Source organism: Zeus faber (assembly GCF_960531495.2).
Source record: "Zeus faber genome assembly, chromosome: 15".
Lineage (NCBI taxonomy): Eukaryota > Metazoa > Chordata > Actinopteri > Zeiformes > Zeidae > Zeus > Zeus faber.
The window spans coordinates 21337234-21358031 of NC_137194.1; the positions used below are offsets into that span (position 1 = coordinate 21337234).

At 46.7% G+C, this 20798-nt stretch overlaps 2 protein-coding genes across 5 annotated transcripts; both read left to right on the forward strand.

The window, feature by feature from the left end:
* Nucleotides 1-4306: 4306 nt before the first annotated feature.
* susd3 (sushi domain containing 3) lies at nt 4307-6301 on the forward strand (the record flags this gene model as incomplete). The annotated part of the gene is made up of 2 exons (XM_080015296.1): nt 4307-4382; nt 5877-6301. 2 exons carry the CDS (start codon nt 4307-4309, stop codon nt 6299-6301), a joined length of 501 nt encoding a protein of 166 aa, XP_079871422.1.
* A 2090-nt stretch (nt 6302-8391) lies between these two features.
* Nucleotides 8392-12906, forward strand: LOC307240809 (caspase recruitment domain-containing protein 19-like). 4 transcript variants are annotated; one of them, XM_080014678.1, is made up of 7 exons: nt 8392-8504; nt 9188-9333; nt 9448-9604; nt 10299-10367; nt 11159-11224; nt 11406-11489; nt 12216-12325. In XM_080014678.1, exons 2-6 carry the CDS (start codon nt 9190-9192, stop codon nt 11438-11440), a joined length of 471 nt encoding a protein of 156 aa, XP_079870804.1. In that variant the 5' UTR covers nt 8392-8504; nt 9188-9189; the 3' UTR covers nt 11441-11489; nt 12216-12325. The 4 variants fall into 4 exon arrangements, with proteins under 4 accessions (XP_079870804.1, XP_079870801.1, XP_079870802.1 ...); XM_080014675.1 differs by lacking the exon at nt 11406-11489 and having other exon boundaries at nt 12216-12906; XM_080014676.1 differs by lacking the exon at nt 11406-11489 and having other exon boundaries at nt 12219-12906.
* The last annotated feature ends 7892 nt before the right edge of the window (nt 12907-20798 follow it).

Here is a 20798-nt window from a genome sequence, read left to right on the forward strand (position 1 = left end):
TGTTTTCACGTTTTATTTTCATCTGGATATTTCTTCATGCCGTGTCACCTCCATGTCATTTCAGATCCGCTCACTCCCCTTTGCTTTGCTGTCACTCCCTTCCCTTCCACCTGGTTTCCCCTCCTACAGCTCATTCCCTTGTTAGTCCCTCAGTATAAATACGAGTCCACTTCCCTTTGTTCTCTGCCAGATTGTCTCTTGCATTACACTGAGCTTTTTACCGCACCACTTCCTGATTCCTGTACCTTCCGTCCGAACCTCTGCCCGATTTCCCTGGAGCCTGATTCTCTGCCTGTTCCCTGCCAGTTAAGTTTGCCTTCTCTGACGGATCTACTGGCTTTGATCCCTGTCTGTTTTTTGGAATAGACCTCGTGGACTTTGACTTCTCACCTGCTTTTGTGTCGTGCTTATGGCTTCACGTCTGTTCTGAGTTGGTGAGCGTCAAAGTGGAAATGGTTGAAGTGACGGACTGAGAAACCCAAAACGCTAGACTATATGGCAGAACACATTATCTGTTGCTGTAGCAACTGTATCCACACCGAAAGAAAGTGCAAAGCTTTACTCAAACTAACTCCTTAAAGGGGACCTATTATGCTGCTTTTCAACAGGTTAATATAGGTCTCTGAGCTTCCCAAAACATGTCCTTGAAGTTTTTTGCTGAAAATACGACCCAGATCATGCATTCTAGTCATTCTATCATGCCTCTATAACACTGTTCCTGATGCTCTGTTTCAGTGGGTGTGTCGCATCAAATGAAAATGTTGCTGCTCCCCACGCCCACTCCAGAACTGTTTGCTTCTTGGGACGAGAGATAATAATAATCCAGAAATCCAGTTGCTGATCTTCACTCGTATTAGATTTACAAGGCCCCATTTAAAAGTTTGTTCTGACTTTAGTTGCCATGATTCGAGCTCAGGGCTTTGTTTTTGTTTTTTTTTCATTCAATGAGTAAACGTCGGAAAGTAATAACATCTACAATAGAAACACACTGTTGGTATTGGTATTGTTTGGAGAAACGCACAAAGGATGGTGCGGTGCAGCCTGCAGTCAACCTACGGCATAACTTTTTTTTTTTTTTTTTTTCGCATTTCCGCCTTCTGCAGTTTTGTCACGGACAGTTGGTATTAATTCCTCTTTCTTTTAAAAGATTTGTGCCGGTCTGTGAAGCCACCACTTTCGGCGGTGCTTGGCAGCTCTCAAGCCAGGGGTGGAGATACTCAGTTGGGGGAGGCGGGGGATGGGCAGTTCTAATTCTACCGAGGCCCAATGTGACGTAGGAAGGGGTCGCAAATCCGAACGGCTTGTTGGATCACATGCTTTATTTATAGGGACCCCACAAAAAAAAACGGACTGGGTTGTCTTATTTCACGGTTTGTGTGTTAGTCGGCCCGTCAGAGACCCAAGCGTTCGTGCACAAGCGCCGAAAAGATATGTTTTTCATCACAGGTCCCCTGTCTTCTCTTTCATTCTCTTCCCTCCTGCTTCTCTCTCCTCTTGCCGGTATCGAAGTGTATTTCTGTCAAATAAACAGAACGCTTCAACCTCTGAGGTTGGAGAGTCATTACCTCTGGATTGAAGGGGTAACGACTCTGCCCAATGTTTGGTTTCATCATCTAAAATACCGCGGCAAGATGTGTTTCCTGATGACATCCCCACTCAAAGTGCCGTAAACATTGGACATGGATACAGGAATCCAGCCAAGTCCTTGGGCCCCCCGAGCCTCCCGTGCATTTGTAAGCACCTCTCATCTACATATTCATAAACACTGTGACACCCTCGTGTGTCTGAGGACGTGGTGGAGGTGAACAGGGCTCTGCCAGCCTGGCGAGCCACTCGTCGCCCAAGGCGGAGACACGCCGATGCATTCTTATCGCCCTGGGACCGAGCGGGACTTTGAACGAGAGTCAAGTGCGTCTTATTGGCGGGAACACCGAGTAGAAAGTCCAATACCAAACCCGCTCGGAGCATCACGACACAACCACGGGGTGCGTTAAGAGCCAGAGCTGTCATTGAGGTGGAGGGAAAGCCACAGCATCAGAAAGATGGGGTTCATCTTGGCACCCTCCAAATGGGCTGTGATCGAGGAGCGTTCTGGGCTAGAAACAATGAACCCTATGCGTTCGGTGGCGTGGTATTTGTACTTTCTTCAATCCGCAGCTGAAATCGTTTTTTGTTATGGTGCTCTATATTGTGCTCAGAGTTTCCCTTTGAAAAAATTGGTGCCGGTCAGCGTGTCCTGGAGGATTTAAATTTCCCGGACAAATGAGAGAGATTCCAGTCAAATATCATCTGTGTTTATTGAGCTTAAAAACAATTGATAAGCAGGTTATATAGAGAATAGCAATATCATGGCATGTAGATGTATAACAGTTTTTATTGAATATTCAAAGTAAAATAAGTCCCGTCAATTAACGGCATTTAAAAAAAACATAAATAAATATTACGAATACTACGACTTGAAATAAAATAATTTCCGTTCGTGAACAATAAGTAATAAGTGCAGCTGCTTTAATTAACATTTCGCTAAAATAACATTTTGATCAAATGAAAACAAAATAAATATGACAAGTAGGTCTAAATAAATAATAAAGTTTGTGGTGCTGTTCATCTTCGTCGGGACGTCACGTCGACATATTTTACACAGATCTTACATATATTTTTATGAATATTTACCGTCTGCTACTTAAGGATAAAAAAACCCACCAAACTACACTATGGATGTTTGTGTCCCATCGACACATCATCTTTGTGTTTCTACTCAGACTTGTAGTCGCTGTGGCTCTGTCTCTGATGAGCTTTAGATCGTTCAAGCTGATTGGCTTCCCGTTGCAACTTGCCGAGCGTGGAAATGAACAGATCTGCGGAATCTTTTTAATGGAAAAGATCCACCCCAGCACTAATACTTATTGTGCTTAGAGGGAACTATTTTCACCGGACATTATGACCGGAGAAATTTTAATATGTTGGTCTTCAACAGATTTTCCCGGTCAAAAACCGGCAATTACTGGAGAACGGAAACTGGTTGTGCTCCATGTTGTGCTTTATCTTTTGCTTTATATAGCGCTGGATTTTGTCAATGGTTGTTGCGAGAACACAAGAAAGGATGGAGAAGTGAGCACCTGTCTGTGGAGCCATGTCGCGCCATAGAGCCCCCAAATTATGATTCAAGGTCTTGAGAAAATGTCAACTGGTTGATTGAAGACTGATTGATGTAATGATGACTGATGATCTGGTTGATGATTCTAATCATTGTGAAGTTAGCCAGGGAGCTTAATAACAAAGGGTAGTTAGTAGTTAGTAGTTAGTAGCTACCTACGCTGGCCTTGAAATAGCAGTAGAAAGGCATTTTCAATACAGTCCATTCTTATTTCATTCTTATTTATACTGAAAGGGAATATAATTAATTTTCAAGGTGGATGTCATGATTGATGGGGCAAAGCGTATCATGACGTGGAACATAAACTCTTGTCATTCTTTTAAGATCCGACTTTGTGCGTACAGCCTACGCTGACGATTCTCAACCTTTATCACATCAAGGTTGCTCCCGGCACATTTTGTCTCCGGGACACCCCCCCCCCTATCTGAGAAAAATCAAAAAATGTCATAACGTGATGTTAGATATGAATTAGTCGCAACTTCTATCCATACGTGCCCATGCTGTAGTTACAGAGATAAAAGTCGTAAGTGCACATATTCTGATTTTGCCCACGGCTTGTGGTAAATTAAACAACAGTGAAGTTGAACTGTTAATCATTTTGCTGGGGACCCCATGGGTCATCTTCAAGGACCCTTGGAGGATCCCTGGACCACAGATTGAGAACCCCTCGCCTTTGCGTATCTGTGTATCTTTGATACACAGATGCAATGATGCAGACACTTTTGGTTTTACAATGTAAGTCCAGAGCCCTAGAGATTCTAGACTCTAGGTTGTCATTCTGTTCATTACTGCTTGTCATTTCCACTTGCATTTCTTTTCTTCAAATTCCACTTCAATCAATCGCAATTCGACCGTGGGGAACTGGCTCTTGAGTTGTAGGATCGTGCTCGGGTCGTTCAAACACTGTGACGTTTTGTGACGTTTCCAATGATCTTCAGAGTCGTGGTGATGAGTTCATTGTAGAGAGAAAGGGAGGGTTAAGAGGGAGGCGGAGAGAGAGAGCTGGAGAGAGAGAGCGAGAGAGGAGAGAGAGAGAGAGAGAGGGGAGAGGGGGGAGAGAGAGAGAGAGAGAGAGGGAGAGAGGGGTTTGAGGAGAGCTGGAGAGTCCCGGACCGTGCATCTACCTGCACCCAGCGGAGCCGTGCAGGGATGTCTGCTCCGGGAGCAGGTGGATCCGGAAGGTCTCCCAAACTGGAAAATGTCAGTCGCGCCCAAAATATCGCAGGTAAGTCATAAAAAAACACCCAGCGTGTATCTAATGTCTAGATTTGGGGATGATGACATATTTTTTTTTTTTGGAGGGGGGGGGGGGGGGGGGGGGGCACTCGACAATCAGCTCGCCACAATGCCTTCTTTTTAAAACATATATATTTAGTTTTTATTTATTTTTATTGAGTGTAAAATAACTTGACACACACCAACATTATGATGAGAAATACTACTATAATTGTGTAATTCAGCATATGCTTTTATGCGTTAAATCTCCGTCCCAAGTTATTTTATTATTATTAATATTATTGTTGTTGTTTTTATAATATGATTATTATTATTATTATTATTATTATTATTCAAGAAAGATGGCTGGATTTCTAGAGCATTGTTTTTTTTATCCACTACATTTTCAAATAAGCTGTGTTGGAATCTGGAAGTGAGAGATCTCGGGCATTGAAAGGACACGCACTGTTTAACGTCATCATCACTGGTGCGAGTTTCCTTTTCGAGCGAGCGCGGCGTTTCCACGTTGTCTTCAAGCGCGCGCATGTATAGCATCTATGTGCACGCCCACACACAGACATACGCACACACACGCACGCACGCACACGCACACACACACACACACACACACACACACACACACACACACACACGTTGCATGAACGATAACTGATGCTTTCTGCAATCCCTGTTACATAAGCATGATATAGTTTGATAACGCTGCCCACCCCCACCGCAACTGTTTGATGAAAAGTCTTATTTCTAGTGAGGTTAATGTCGTATCAGTCGCTCTCTCATCCTTTCCTCTTCTAACGGCTTCTGTCAGTCCACCTTTCACAATCTGTTTCACTGACTCAATCTGATATACCCCACTCCCCCCTCTAAAAAAAAAAATTATATTTTGAAATAACAACATTCCTTTCTTGTAGGCTACTGTCCCTTAATACGCTGCCTAAAGTTTGACAAATCCTCATTCCTCCCTGCACATGTTTAATGGAGTGCACTCGTAAATCAGCGGCACACACACACACACACACACACACTACAAAATGTCAACTCCAATAATATGCTTAGTGTACAGCTGAATGAAAAGCGGTTGTGTGATTTGACGTCGCTCCAGATGGCCGGCGTGTGTTTCCACCGGGCGTGCAGACCTCATTGTCTCATGATTTATCAAATTTCCTGCTTTGATACTGTGAGAATTTGCTGCTGCAGAGGGGTTTGTGTTTTGTCACGCCACGTCGCCGGGGGGGTCATCAGCACCGATAGCCGAGGAATGACCAGGAGCCGCACGACTCGTTTGTCGTTCCTTCTTTTCGGATTTTGTCGTGACCTCGTTCCGTTTTGAGTGTTTCCGTTTGGCGCGCCCCTCTCTCACCTGCCGTACGTCGTGATGAGTCAGAGATCATATCGTGGTGGGGCTCTGCAAACCCAGCCACGCGTCGTCAAACCCGTGCTATTAGACACCAAAAGTCACCGACACGTGATCAACTGTTTGTTTTAGGCGCGCCCCGAGGCCAGTGCATGCCCGTGCCTCTGCCGGTGCTGGGCACTCAGAGGATCGTCCGGGGGAACGGCACCGACGTGGGGACCGTCATCTCCCTGCAGTGTCCGGAGAAGCACAGGCTGGTGGGGAATAATATCATGTGCGTCATGAGCAGTAACAGCACGGAGTGGATCGGGAACACCTACTGTAAACGTGAGTACCAATGCAACGCAAAGGCAACGCAAAGGCAGAGGTACAAACCCTCATGTCTGTCTCCCTCTCTCTCCACAGCTCTGTCTTCCTTTGAGGATTTTGGTTTCTGTGTGGCCCTGGCTGCGTCTGTTGTGAGCTCCGCCATCATTCTGTTGATGTCCATGGCCTTCATCACCTGCTGTGTGCACGACTGTAACCAGAGGCAGAAAAAGAGGGAACGGGAGAGGTGAGAGAGAGGATTTTATTGCGCAGACATAGACGTTTAGGAGATGTGGTGGCGTGTCGGCCTCAAAGGGATGTCGCGCTAATCAAAGCTGTCGCGGCGTCAGGGAGAGCGACTTTGATTGCCGAGAGGCGTTCGGGGGCAGATCCATCCGCAGTCACAGGGTCAGGAGGAACAACAACAACAACAACAACAACAACAACAACAACAACGGCAACAAGAAGCCATTGTGTTTGTGGGAGAACCACAAGCCTGCGCTCCAGGACGGCAAAAGGTGAGAAATGGACTCACGTTGGGTAAAACATTGCACGGACAAAAAAAACAATGACGAAAACTAAAAAAGCTTCCTCAAAGACAGACAAACAAAGAGAAACATTTTGACTTGTCTTGTCCACAGATCATGTCAGCCTTGCCCCTCCGACATTACCGCCCTATCTCCGGGGGGTGGTTTTGAACCCGCCCTTCTTGTGAGCCCGCTTCCTGGCCAGGGGTACGATCCTCTCTTCACACAAAGCATGGGGCGGGGCCGCGGCGGCGGCCCGATTTGGATTCTCCCCGCTCCACGCTCTGGACCTTCATGGACCTGCTGTCCAGCCCGCGGCTCAGCAGCGGGACCCAGTGACGGTTTGGTGCAGCTGTACGGCGCCCGGGAGGGCCAGACCCCCTTACTGAACCCACCCGCCGCCGCCACCGAGCCCAAGGGCGTGAGCAAAAAATCGACAGAGGAATGCTCCATACGGATCATATCTGTGTGAGGGCAGTCCAGTTAATGTTTGAACCGTACGGTCGTGAAGAACTTATTTACAATTGTCAATCACTGTAAAGGGAATTCGCCCTGTGACCAAAAGCGTACTACAGTACCCTATGTGAATGAGGACCCCAGTAAGAACTTATTTGAATTTAAATATATTTGAATTGATACTACAAACACCAAAAATACATAGATATGTGATTTTTTTGGGGGGTGTTTGAAGTGTCAGTTCAAGACTTGGAAGGTACACTGGTACGATCAACTTGTGTGCCTTTTAGTAAATACCTGTGGCGGTACTGCCACCTGTCGGTGATAGAGACCCACTGCACTTTTAAGAAAGTTCATGCGGTCCAAACGTCGGCTCAGTCTCTTCTTAAGAATTGAGGAGCGTGCAGCTGCAGGCGAGGCGAGGCTACCAGGGGAACCTCTGTGTCTGCAGCTGGGTCTTAGTCTCAGACTTTTAAAGTATTCCTTATAATGGGGCGATTGTGCTTAAGGAAAGTATCCACACTGGGCGCGGGGGGGGGGGGGTGATACGATGAATTTGATGTAATTCATTTAGGATTCCTCAATGATGTACGGGCAAAGAGAGTTCTCTGTTTCCCACGTGCTAATATTATATTTACAAGTCAGCCAAACCAGCTTCAGTTTATTAAACAGAAACTGTGTGTGTGTATGTGTATGTGTGTGTGTGTGTGTGTGTGCGCGCGCGTGCGTGCGTGCGTGCGTGCGTCATGCCTATATTCTATTTGTATTTTCGCCGAGACTGGTCGGATTGTCTCGGAATCGAATGTAATAAACGCATCTTCGGAGTCTTTTCACCCCCTGCTGTGTTTACTCGTCTAAGTGTCGTGAATTGCGTCTCAAAATAAGCCGCCGTCAGTGCGCGGCGCGTCACACGCAATAAGCCCCGGCCGTAATGCTGCGTTCCCTCGGAACTCGGAAATCGGTAATTCCGCGTCGACAGTCCACACTTCCGATCTCATCGTGTTGTATTCTTCCGTTATCGGGAAAACGTGGAAGCCTGAAGTTCATTTATTTTGGCAGGTTTTTAAAATATGCAACGGTCGACTGTTAACGTAACATAAAAACTACAGAGTGGTTTAGCTCAAAAGACATATTTGCAAATTAAAACCCCACGCCAAGCAAACCTTGTTCAACTTTCACGGACGCCATGTCTCGTGTAGGTAAACCCGGGTGAGGGCAACCGGCCCTGTGGTCCTGATTCAAATTGTCGCTCCGTTGCAATTTTCCAAGTACGACGTCGAGTTTTTCCGAGTTTCGAGGTCAATGGAATGCAGCGGGGCGCTTCAGCCAAGGACTCGGGGTCTGTGGGTTTGACCACGGGGCGCATGCGCACTCCGTCCAGGGACGAGGATGACGATGGTGACATTTTGGGAGAGCTGCAAGTTTTACACAGCTGGACAAGAAGACTAACAGCCGTCCCGCAGCGTATCAGGTTTGTGTGTGGTCTCAGATGGGATTCATCGCAGAATGTCTTCTTTTTTTTCTTTTATCTGGGTTTGATCCAACACTTAACAGAAATAGCGAGAAGTGCTCGGACCTAAACGTACAAATACCCTGACACACAACCCATCTCGTCAAAGTAAAAGCACGAAATTGACACTTCTCCGTAAAAGTACACAAGTACTTGCACTTAAATGTATTCGAGTATTCCAAGTAAAAGTGCGATCCAGTGCCCTGATATAACAGCCTATATACTACCTCATAAATACCTACTGTACCATTTTCTAAAACACAATACATAAACATATTAGTACAAGTGGTGTCATAGTGATTTACATGTGGGCTTAATGAATCACTGATAGATCCAGTCCCTATTTTTTAGTTTTTGAGGTATTTATACCTGTGATAAAAGTACAGATCTTTTCTTTGAAACATAGTAGAATAAAAGTTAAGTCTCTGAAAGTCAGAAAGTCTCTGAAACTGACTGTACTTGATATTTTAAAAATGGATTTGTAATACAGTGACAAAGTACTTTGTCACTTTCCTCCATCCATACTTACATTACAACTTTTTAGCACTAACCCTAACCCCGGTGAATTCTTTCCAACCGAGATCTTTACCATCCAGCCACTCATTCCCAAAAACCTGACGCCAACTTGTCGTCAACTTGGCCAGATATGGACGAGTCCCCCGAGCAGCTGCGGAGGGACGCCCCGGTCCTGTGCTCGGACCCGAGGATGGGCCTGGAGCTGGTCGACAGATTGGTTCTGCAGCTCAACAGGATCTACCCGCAGATCCTCAATGACAAGGAAGCCCACAGGGTGACTTAATTTAAATATACGGCGAACAAAAAGGGGGTGTGGTTCCCTGGGCGGAGGAAATACCCATAGGACTAGACCCCAGACTCAGGGTGCGCGTCTCCTTGTCCCCGATAGTTCAGGAACCTCGGCGTTCCCACCCAGGTGCGCCTGGCCGATCTGCTCGAGCACCTGCGGCTGAAGGGCGAGGAGGCGTGTCACGAATTCTACCGCGGTCTTCACATCCACGCCGAGGAGGTTTACTTCAGCTTGCCCACCAGAGAGGGACGCAGAGGTACGAGCAGACATGCGTTCGTGCTTGAGACCCGCTTATCGTGTCGCATTACCACTCGTCTATCATGTAAATCTGCAACAAAATGCTGTGGATATACTTTGTTCCGAAAGGTACTCACGCCTCAGAGAGACGAAACCGCCCTGTCAAGGGATTACAAATTCAAATACATTTCGCGAGTGTCTTTCACAACACCCAAGGACACCGGTGATTGCTCAAATCGGTAAAAGGCCGAAAAATCTGAATAACTTTCGGGAAAAGCTTTTCTAAAAGGGTCGGAACTGAAGAAGTGGACATTAATATAGCTCTCTCACAATAGTTGTACTCGTCCCAATGGGCCTCTTAGTAATGAAAGAACGTTTGTAGCAGTGTCATCCTGTGACAAATACCTTATCTTGTGTCTGTCTTCTAAGTAGTTTGTCTGCGTCCACTAACTGGCAGGTCTCGGTTGCCGCTCGCGACTTCGGAGTTGAGGCCGGAGTTGATCCCTCGTGTAAACAACTTGAGGCAAATCAAACATGACACATGCGCCAGCGTCTGCGCCTTCCTGTCACCTCACCGGATTATCCTGTTTAAGGTGTAGAGAGCGGCCTGTGCGTGACTTGGGAGAAAGGCACATCGGAGGGGGTCATCGCGTGGATCTCTGTGGGATCTCGGCCGCTGACCTCCTTTTTTTTTTTCAATATCTCTCTTCCAGAGAGGGAAGAACCAAAAAGGACGAACACCGTGGCAGCCCAGACGGAGGGATGTGAACTAAACCACAAGGGTAAATCGAATCTACACATTAACTCCACTGGCCTATATACTGTAATAAATATGTTCAATTATATTCAAGACATTGTGGACCTAACCCGGCCAAATGAACTCTCCTGACTACACGTGTAGCAGCCTAAAACAGCTGCATGACTACTTACTTAATATGATTATCCCCCTCCCCAGTTTTCCCGCCTTAAGCCTTTTTAAACCTAATTAAGCTCTGCTGTCTGATGACCTTTTCACCCCGGGCGTCACAATGCACCACGCCACACCGCGACTCATTGTCAAATTAGGTCCAGAGCTCTGGCTTTGTGGGTCGGTTTAGCTCACGTGTAGCCCCCCCCCCGCCCCCCTTCCAAAGCGCCCTCCTCCGCCCGGCATTCCTTTCAACGGTCAGTGGCGCCTCTTCTTCAGAGGTAGTTCCGCGTCCGGTAAATCGGGGTCATTTGCGGCGCGGAGTGCGCTTAGTCCTCGTCATGAGACTTGACGTAAAGTTCAAGAGAGGCTTCCTGAGCTTTAAGAGCGGGTTTTTAAGACGTCCTCAAAAAAAAAAAAAACCTTCGCTCTCTAGGTCCCCTTTTTCATTCATTGCTGTCATTTACGCATCCATCCAATGATCCTTTTGCTCTTGTCAACTCATATTAAGAAAGGTTTTTTTTTTTGTTTTTTTTAGTTTACACAATTATTAAGAAAAATATAATCCATGCACACACCTTCATATCAAGTCGGTTTCCTTCATGATGTATTCCAATGCTGCCCTTGTGAAAAAGGGTAATTCCCGCTTTGCCCATTTGTTTGCAGGACCCATGTTCTTCCTGAGCTGCTTCAGCTTTGTCGTTGGCGTTGCTATGCTCTATTATTACCGAGGTGAGATCTGCAGACTGATGGGGAAGTGTTTTCGACATTCAATTTTGCCCTGGCTCGCTCAGCAAAATGTTAGCCGCTATGAATCCTCCGCTGGAGGAGACGTCGTCGCGTTGACCTTTTATTTCACTCTCACTTGTGTAACCATCCCATCATGGCCCCCTGTATATTTCCATATAATTAGTCGTTGCTGAGTGTGCAATTCTCCGGCCTGCGTGAGGCCGCACCACACTCTCTTCTTCTTCCATGGAGTGTGGAGTGTGTGGAGGTAAGACGATGTGATACTCCCCCCTGTCTCCGCAGAAACTTTAAATTGATAGGTGCATGTGTTTTGAGACGTCCAGAAACGCTCCTTTTCATTTTCTCTCCCAAACACTGGTTCTCTGTTTCTCATGCAAAGAAGTTATTATTAATGTCTTCTACCTCGCACCTGTGCCGGGCTGTACACGGCTCATTATATTTTTCCTGAACAAAAGCATCATGTAAGTGTATTATTTTATTATTGTGGCGTTGTCGTCAGCATGACCACACTCCACACTGTAAGCACGCCTTTATGCTTGGCCTGTATGTATTTCTGATAATGCTGCAGCTCTTTGTTGGTTGTTCTCCTGTGGGCCCTGCGGGGATGTACTGTACACGGACAAAGATACCCAGCTGTTATCACATTCAATGAAAGCTTGAAGAAGTAGTACTTTCCCTTATTGCCCCGCGCTCATCCGTGATCCCAGGCCGACAAAACCTGCAGGCTCCCCGAGGAGGCCTGACCCAGAGAGGAAAATGTTTACGCCCCGGCACAGCGCTCATGCAGCTCTGTAGGGAATCAAAGCCTTTTCAAAAAGTTCAACTCGTTCTATCGATGTGTATTTTCAGCTTACAATGCGTTAACCTCACGGATTCGGCTCATCTTCAGCCCGCGCCACGTTACATTTCCCTGTCTTTCATTCACTTAGCCCGCATAATTTTTCCGCTGTTTCTTTTTTTTCTCTGCTCGCAGAAGGTGAGGCATCGGGGGGTCCCTTCATTCGTTGTTCTGCAGCCGGACTGGGCGGTGGCGCAAAATCCATTTTCATTTCCCACACTTGGAGGTTGGAGCAGAGAAAAAATGGCCGTACAAACACATACTCTTAGTCGTCGAACATGCTGCTTTTTCGATGCCAAACTCTCGCACTAAGCAGAGCTAAAAGGTGCTATTCACTTAAATTGTAACTATTTGTAAATACTAACTTGATCTTCGTAATATCAGAGATTTAAACCAAGATAGAACATGGACAGCCGGCCAGATGGGTGCGTGCGCCAACGGTATGTCCCAGATAACTATTTGAAGTGAGGTTTCTATTTAAAATGAAATAAAATCTGTGGAGTGCCATTGGATAACTTGAGAGGATGCATCTTGCTGAGGTCCATCAGATGTTAAGCTAGTCATTCTGCCCGACGAGGCCAAATTTCTGTATTGTTGAATGGATCCCCCTTGAACAAAAGCTGGCTCACCTTAACTTCACACTTTTTTAATGTGCATTTTCTGCACAAAACTTTCACCAGCTCACGCACCTTCAGTGCCTTTAAATGTGTGATGTTCAGCGTTTGTATTGTATTGTATGCTTGAATAATGTGTTTCCTAAATCATTAGTAATGATTTCCAGTTACCTGACAGCCTAATAAAAGAAGTGACAACTGTTTGCATATCATCTGAAGTTGTGTGGGGTTTTTTTTCCAGTATGTTAGCTATTCAACACGCTATTGCTATTAATAATAATGATATCATTTTAACTGAAAGTGCAAGTTGAACAAGACGCAATTAATTGTGAAAGCATCCCCGTTCCTAAACGCAGGCATCATTTTATTATACTAACATGCTGTCATCGTGGGGAAAATTTCGTTTCATATTGAAGTTTGTGGATGACGTGCAAATATACAAAATTGATATTCAGATCCACAAAGAAAGCCGCAGTCGACACTAGGTGGCACTCTTTGCTTTCACTAATTTGCAGTGGCTAACATGAACAATGGAAAATGAACTGTTGGTGTTCCTCTTCTGCTCTGTAAGGCCTACCAGCGAAAACACAATATCCAAATTCAATACCGGATATCATCTTGATCATGAGATAAAGGGCAATACATTTTTTGAGGCCTAAACTCACTTACAATCTCATTTGTCACTTGACTGCTGTAGAGAAACAGATGGTTCCACTGATAATCCAGGGCCAATTTCATGTTCTCACTCACACCCACTTTGATTTTTCTTTTTGCAGTACTTGCCGTGGACTGAGCAGCACACCACTGCGTCTGTTTTGCAAAGTGAGGGATACAGAACCGAGGAGGATGAGTGAGCGAGGTGGGGAGGAGAGCTGGAGGTGTCACTTGGGTGATTGTTCAGTTGGAATGACGGCAACGTCGTTCCCGCAAGAAAGCTATTAATAGCTCCCCCTTCAAAAATAACAACTTTTATTTTTTGCCAGTCAATTCAATACGCCCACATCTGTTGATATCGGAAGCGAACGTAGTTGGTGGGCTGCACTTCAGGGACGCTGCGCAGAGATCCAACCACGGAGGCCGGAACGACAGAAATACATTATGCGTATTGTACAGTATCTGTCCTTGGATCAGCCCTGAGAGGAGCGGAGGGGTGTGTCATCAATCCGGATCTTGGCCCTTCTGGCTGTTTCCACGGTTACCAGTGGTATCTGTGGGGGAGGAAGAGGATGGAAATGTTACGTTTGCCATTTTCTTTCTTTTTTTTTTATTTTTTTTTTCATCTTTCATCTTTTTTCCCCCGTTTATTTGTATTTATCTTCAAACTACTTACAGATTTGGACCTGGGGCGTCGTGCATTTAGCGGATGAAAAGTTATGCAGAGCACCGTTCTCATTCATGCTGGGAGAAATAATTGAAATGAAAGAAAAAAAAGAGTGTCAGACGCTTATGCACAAATTGAGGTTTTCGGGCGCCGTGCAGAGACCCTGTCTAATTAAGGTTTCCATTTTAACGAGTAGTTGTGTTTGGGAGATTGTGTTGCGCTGATTCCCTGACTCACCGACCGCTGGGCCATGGAGTCACAGACGCACAGTGTCTCTTCCCACAGCCGAGAGAGACAGGCACAACCGAACACTGTTAGAATTTAATGTTAGGCCTGACGTTTGCGGCTGCGAACAAGATGCGCCGCTGGGGAAACCTGTGGAAGTGGATCATAAAGTTGGAGTCAGCTCTGGGCACACCCTGTCCTTCATACATGAGTCTCAAAAACCACATGAGCGGCCAGAAAGTGACACATGAAGTCTTGCCTCAGCCTCATAAATGCCATTAAATATGCAGCCACCAGTCTGTGTGCAGGTGTGTGTGTGTGTGTGTGCTCCTGTCTGGCTCACGCTGGGGGTAACTCAGGGCCACGGCAGAGGAGACAGACGGTAAAGCTCACATGTCCCTGACTGTTGTTATCGCCACTTTCCTGTTTGTCCGTTTAGCACAAATAGCCGGTTTGTTTGTGAACCAGACCCCTCTCTCTCTCTCTCTCTCTCTCTCTGCTGGTGTTTCGCTCTCATTCTCTCCATTCCTGCAGTGGTGGAGGACAATGATGTTCTGGTATGTGAACACTATCTATTTAGGTCTCTGTGTATGTTTTTTTTTTTGTTTTTTTTTTCCCCAGTGGAAGTTTCTGTGGCCGCCTGGAGGGGTCAGGTCAGTGTGTTTGTGGGTCAGGTAGCGGAGCAGAGGGGGGGTCAGTTGGTAAAGTCGAGTGGAGCTGAAAGGACAACAAACATGTTGACGAAAGGAAAGTCCAGATGGGTGAGGAATGGGCCTTGTAAAAACACAGTACAAGAAGTATAACGTGTCTTTCTCTCATGTCGGGGAGGGAAAATTTCATTGATTACCGACCGCAATGGAAAGAGGGGAGAATACCCGAATGAGTTTTTCCACTACCGGGTCAGTCGCTGTGGTTCGGCCTCTGGACTCCCAAGGCTGTGGTGAAAACATTGACCACCACGATGATCGCGAGGTCTTCGAGGACGCTCAGCCTCCAGTGGGTTTGCTCATCATTCAGGTCCCATCCCACTTGATCCAAACACAGAAAACCCCCATTAACCCCTGCTAAAATCACGCACGCACGCACACACACACACGCGCGCGCGCGCACACACACACACACACACACACACACACACACACACACACACACACACACACACACCTCTAAAGTGATTCTGAGTCCTGAGATCTTAAATGTCTCTGACTGAACCCTATAATTAGGCAGCCAATTAAACGTGTTGTCCAAAAAGGGAACGCCAGGTGGAGAAAGTCCCTATTTTGGGGGGTTGTTTCAGGGCCGACGCAAATTATTACTTTGATTTCAAACAAGTCATTTGACATAATATGGTGAATCATGATGTATACTGACGGCATGACGGAATTATTTAAATAGAGCAAGAAAATAAATGTTTAGATGGTCCCAGGTGTCCCAGTACAAACCAATGTGTGTGTGTGTGTGTGTGTTCCCCTGACACACTAGCAGAGGTTAAATGGTGGGAGGACCCCTGTTTGCGTTCATGGGCTGAGCTGCCTCTGACCTGCCTGGTGGGGGTGGGGGTGGGGGCTGCAGCGTGGTATGTAGGCCATTCACAGCATGCACCACTGGCTCTGGCGCACAGAGACACAGTCACAGCCGCATGAAGGTTGGGGTGGCACGGGGACGTCAATAGAGATAGCAAAAGGGAACGGGAGAAGAGGAGTAGGATAAGGGATGGGACGGGAATGAGACGTGTGGGGCGTGAGCGGCAGGGTGTCGTAGAAAAAACAAAAACCTTGTGTCTGTAATTAATGGATGGCCCGGGGAGTCAAAACAGGCAGAAATAATGTGTGCAAATTGATTTACTTTTAATGACTTTCTTTATGATCAATTAGCAAAATAGGTGCTTTTTGAAGACAAAAACCAAGCCAGACCAAGTATACCGAAGACAAAAAAAAAAGTCTCACAGCTGGGGCCATGGCATACATAATTATATAGTCCATGTTCATTACTTATCAATAAAAATACCAGTCTTCCCATATGGAAATTATCGTAAGAAATCATTTATAATGGGCTGTTGGTTAAACAGTAAATCGTTGAGGACGCTAACTAGATTTAACATAAAATGAGTGCAGATTGCTCTGAGTAAAAATCCTTTAACACAGAGACCGCATAACAAGTTGTTTGAGCCTGCATTCAGTCCGTCAAAGAAAGAATTAATTGCACTCCAGCCTACATTGATATTATGCAAGCCTGTCTTCCTGCCTTTAATGGATTTGTGCTGTCAGCCACGTCAGCTGTTGTCGAGCAGAGGGAAGACTTCTCTGGAAGCGGCGGACGCGTCAGCCCACGACCTTTTTCCGCTTTTTACGTCCTTTTGGTCAGACCTTAAACCTGAGCTTGTACACACACACAACTACACACACATTTGTGCGAACACAAACATCAGCTTCGTTCCTCTTCTTTTGCGAGTGCTGACAGCCGCGCTTAAACCCTCTGAACTCTGACCTGGTGGAGGCGCGGTTGCCGTGGTTACGGCTAGGTTCCAGTTGGTAATTGGATGTTTGTCGGGAGACAGTGGACTTGACGGCGGTGAAGGGGTAAGAGTTTGCCCGCGACGGGTGGCAACCCTCTCCCAGATCCAGGACGAGGGGAGGAGGGAGACCAAAGGGGGCTGATAAAGGCCGACAGACGGAGGAGGCCCTACCGCGGTGTTGGTTTCCTCACCTATGAAGGTGAGCAGGACCCCCGATGGTGACCTGCAAACAAATGGAGACGCTTACCAGGGTGCCGACGGGGGCGTAGCGGGAGAAGCCGGGCCCGTGCTCCGGCACCGCTTTGAGCTGGGACGCATTGGCCGTCAGCAGAGCCAGGTCCAGCCTGCTCTCACTGGCACTCTTCTTGTCGAGGTTCATGTCCAGAGGGCCGCGGGTGCCGGGGACCCGGGGCCTTGGGTAGGAAGAGATCATATGAAAGTATGAATACATAACGCTCGGTTGTCTATTCGTGGAAGCGGAGAGACAAGAGGCCCGACAAGCGTTATGAGCGTTGGTTACGGTCGGGATATGGGTTATCACTCTGACCTAATTAGTCCGGCGCACAGCTGTGGAGGAAGTAACCTTTGAAAACAGAGCCATTAGCCGGGCGAATGGAAACCGACGCGCAGTGCCATTAAGAGGGACGCGGACGTCCATGTGCATTGGCTTGCCGTTCTGAAACACGCACTCCCACGCGGTTTGTTAGCTGTCTGTTTCTTCATTCGGTGCAGATTTACTTTTACATTCAGTTTCATGTTTTTTTTTTTATTTCATTTTTTTAAACATACATCGACCGAGTGAGCGCGACTTGGAATCAGCTCGACTGTTCGATTCCTCAATTACCAAAGTGAAAAGCCAGCACGTGATTTCCACGTGAACAATGACTAGCAATGTAGGATTCTCCGCAGTGAAAAGAGAGTTCCTTCAGTCAGTGAACTATGATGTCATCTCATCCTTTTGTTTTCCTCCCTCTGGGGTACCGTACTGTGTTTTCTACATTGCCATATACTACATTGGCCTGAATAATTCATGATTTAAAGTGATTGACACCAAAGCAAACCTCTAGATAGATTGTTGTTTTGACGGTACCGCACAGCCTAAAAAAGTGAACACAAAATCCCATCATATGACCGCCGCTCTCAAAAGGAGAGCCGTCAATCATTTGCTTGGAATATCGATGGTGTTTTGGTCTGACGGTTGCACGGTTGTGACATGTCAATCCGTCCACTGCGTCCAAGTGAACTCTGTTCCGCGAAAAGGGGAAGGCGACGGTGTCCACGAGGAGAAGAGCAACACGTCTGATTATGTTTGCTTGTTCAGAGGTCAAATAATAGTTCAATTGAGGCCACTGAGGCTGTCAACAACGCTGGTTTAAAAAAAAAAAAAAAAAGTCATTTCTAAAGGTTTAATCCGTTTCAAAATCGAGGCCACTCGGCGCTCACGTGGATTGAAGAGCAACACTGTCGATCACTTTGCTCGACGGGGCGGATTATTATTTTTTTCTCCTCCACCTTTCTGGCACTCCCCCGCTCCCCTGCAGCAGCTGGAGCAGGCGTATAGGTTGTCAGAGATGAACGGAACCACGAGGCTGCTCTTTGCTCCGCTCCAATAATAGAGGCAAGGGAGCGGGGCGGAAAAGGCAGCGGAGACGATGTCACGCTCAGACAGGGAAAACAAGCGGCACCGTCTCATTTGCGACGAGGCGCAGCTTTAATAAAGCACGCCCTGTGGAGATAGACAACAAGCAACGGGGTTGGTGTGCATACTCCAGCCGTCGTGTGAAGGGGGTAGGTGGAGGAGGAGGGTTTCTATGAGGGTAAACCTGCTGGATTCATCATTTTACTTAATTGTTATAATCATTAAAGATAACCGCCAAAAGATAAATATACTTTTTAAGTCTTGTTTTAGGGTTGGGTCAAGGGACACCTGCCACAGGCCAAGTCCTTTCACCGGTAGGATGTTGATTGATTGATATTTTATCATGGTTTTCATGGAGATATTTGACAAGATGCATCAGATTTCCCGCTCAAAGTTTTTTAAATTTCTACTCTTTCCAGCAACTTAAACCAAATCATCTGCAGCCAGAGCCAGACAATAAATCACGCCTCTCCGGGCTTCGCTATAAGCCCCTGTCTGCTGTGGGCCACGGCGCCACATCATCAGCGATGCGGCGAGGGGTAAACAAGCCGGCGGTGCGTGTTTCTCTCCACTTCAAGAAAAGGGAAAAAAAGGCCAGGGTGTTTTCCGATACAACCGCCGGCAGATACCTGCCTAACAAATATCCACGGTGTGTCAGGGTCGACCTTGTCCCGCCTCTCCAAGCCCAAACGTAGACGGAACGTTATCCTCTTCTCAACACGCCACAGCGAGAAAAAACCCCAAAACATTGTCGTGAGATCCTTTAAAGTGTAGACCCGGTTTTCTAAAACGCCTCCTCTTATCTTTTTTAAATTTGTGTTAAAGGTCATGACCGCACACAGCACAACATGACCGAGGGCGGGGCTACCTCGAGCGGGGATCGTGGCGTCATATTGCCGAGTTACACACAATTCCAATTAGATCATGTGAGTATTAATGACAGCCAAGTGAATTGCCCAACGAGGAAATGCCGCAGATTACACAAGCCGGAGCTCAAACGGCAGGATGTGTCAAAACGGGCCCTTCATTGCACGAGTAGGAAAAGCACGGAGCTTTCTTGTCAATCACCCTCAAGCACAGCAACGTCATTGTTATTTGGACCAACCTCAAAAACCAAAGGGTCTCATGAAGTCACTTTTCCGCCGCTGGTCCAGGCTTTCGATGGTTATTTTTGTGATCAATTATTCAAAGTGCAATCTGTGTCTAAAACGGACTCATGGGACACACTCCCCGAAGCTGTAAAGCGGGAGATAGCTCAGGGAGGGGCCGGGGAGGGGGTTGTGGGTATTTAGCCTATTTTGGCTTTTACTGGAATATCATAGGCTTGACCTGTGACACCATGAAAGCCAAACAAACGCCTGGATGCGACCGCGACTGTTTTGGACGTCAGTGACAAAGCAAATTTTATGACGGTTTGACCAAAAAAAACAAAAACAGACATATAGCCAAGTGACCCAAAGGGTGAAATAAAAGTCACAGCACCTTCTTCTCCTCCTCCTTCTTCGCGACCCGCGGCCCCTTCCCTCAGGTGTGAACGGAGCGACGCCGCAGCGACACCCGTCCCGCCATAAATACTTGTCTCGAGGGCTTCCTGTCACCCTTCCTGCGGTAGTGGTTCTTCCCCGGTGGTGTAAAGCCTCACCGGGCTCTCTCTCTCTCTCTCTCTCTCTCTCTCTTTTTTCGTCTTTCGATGGGGAAAAATCAATGCTTTCACCTTCGTAGGATTTTTCATTCACCCTGGTCTGATGCTTTTGCTACATCATCTTTTGTCTCGCAACGCTGGACTCTCCCTCCGGGGAATAACCTCTTTCTTAATAACAGTATCAATCTTTGTTTGTTGGCTCCGACGCATCTGGACATGTGGGTTACCGTACGTGCTACCAGTCACCTCTGTATCGCCCAACGTGTGTCAGAGACAGCACAAGCAAATCAATGGAGGTGTGTGTGTGTGTTCTTTATTTTCATATATAACACATCCCCGTCCGTAGGTCAGTCCATTTAAATGACAGAGAAGCAAACGAGGCCTCCGCCGGCGCCGACAGCTTCGTTTTGGGCTTAGAGTATCTCCTTTTTTTTTTTCTTTTTTTCGCTTTTTCAATATATCAGCACTTTTTTGCTCTCCATTCATCATGCGCTATCAGTGGCCTCCTTCTCCCTCGCTCGCTTCAAACTCTGGACCCGTTCCAGAGGAGCATCGACCCTCCTGCAAATCCAATTCCCCAGGATTCTCCATAGAGCTTTTAGTTTTACAGCTTTGCAGGTTGCAAAAGCAAACATGGCTTCGTCAAAAGCATGTGCACCTCCGCTTCTCGAGAGCGTTGAACACTTTGCAACGTACAAGTTGCAACACAGAGCCCACTAATGATCACATAAGCAGAAAGTAGTAAAGTAAAATACAAGCTGT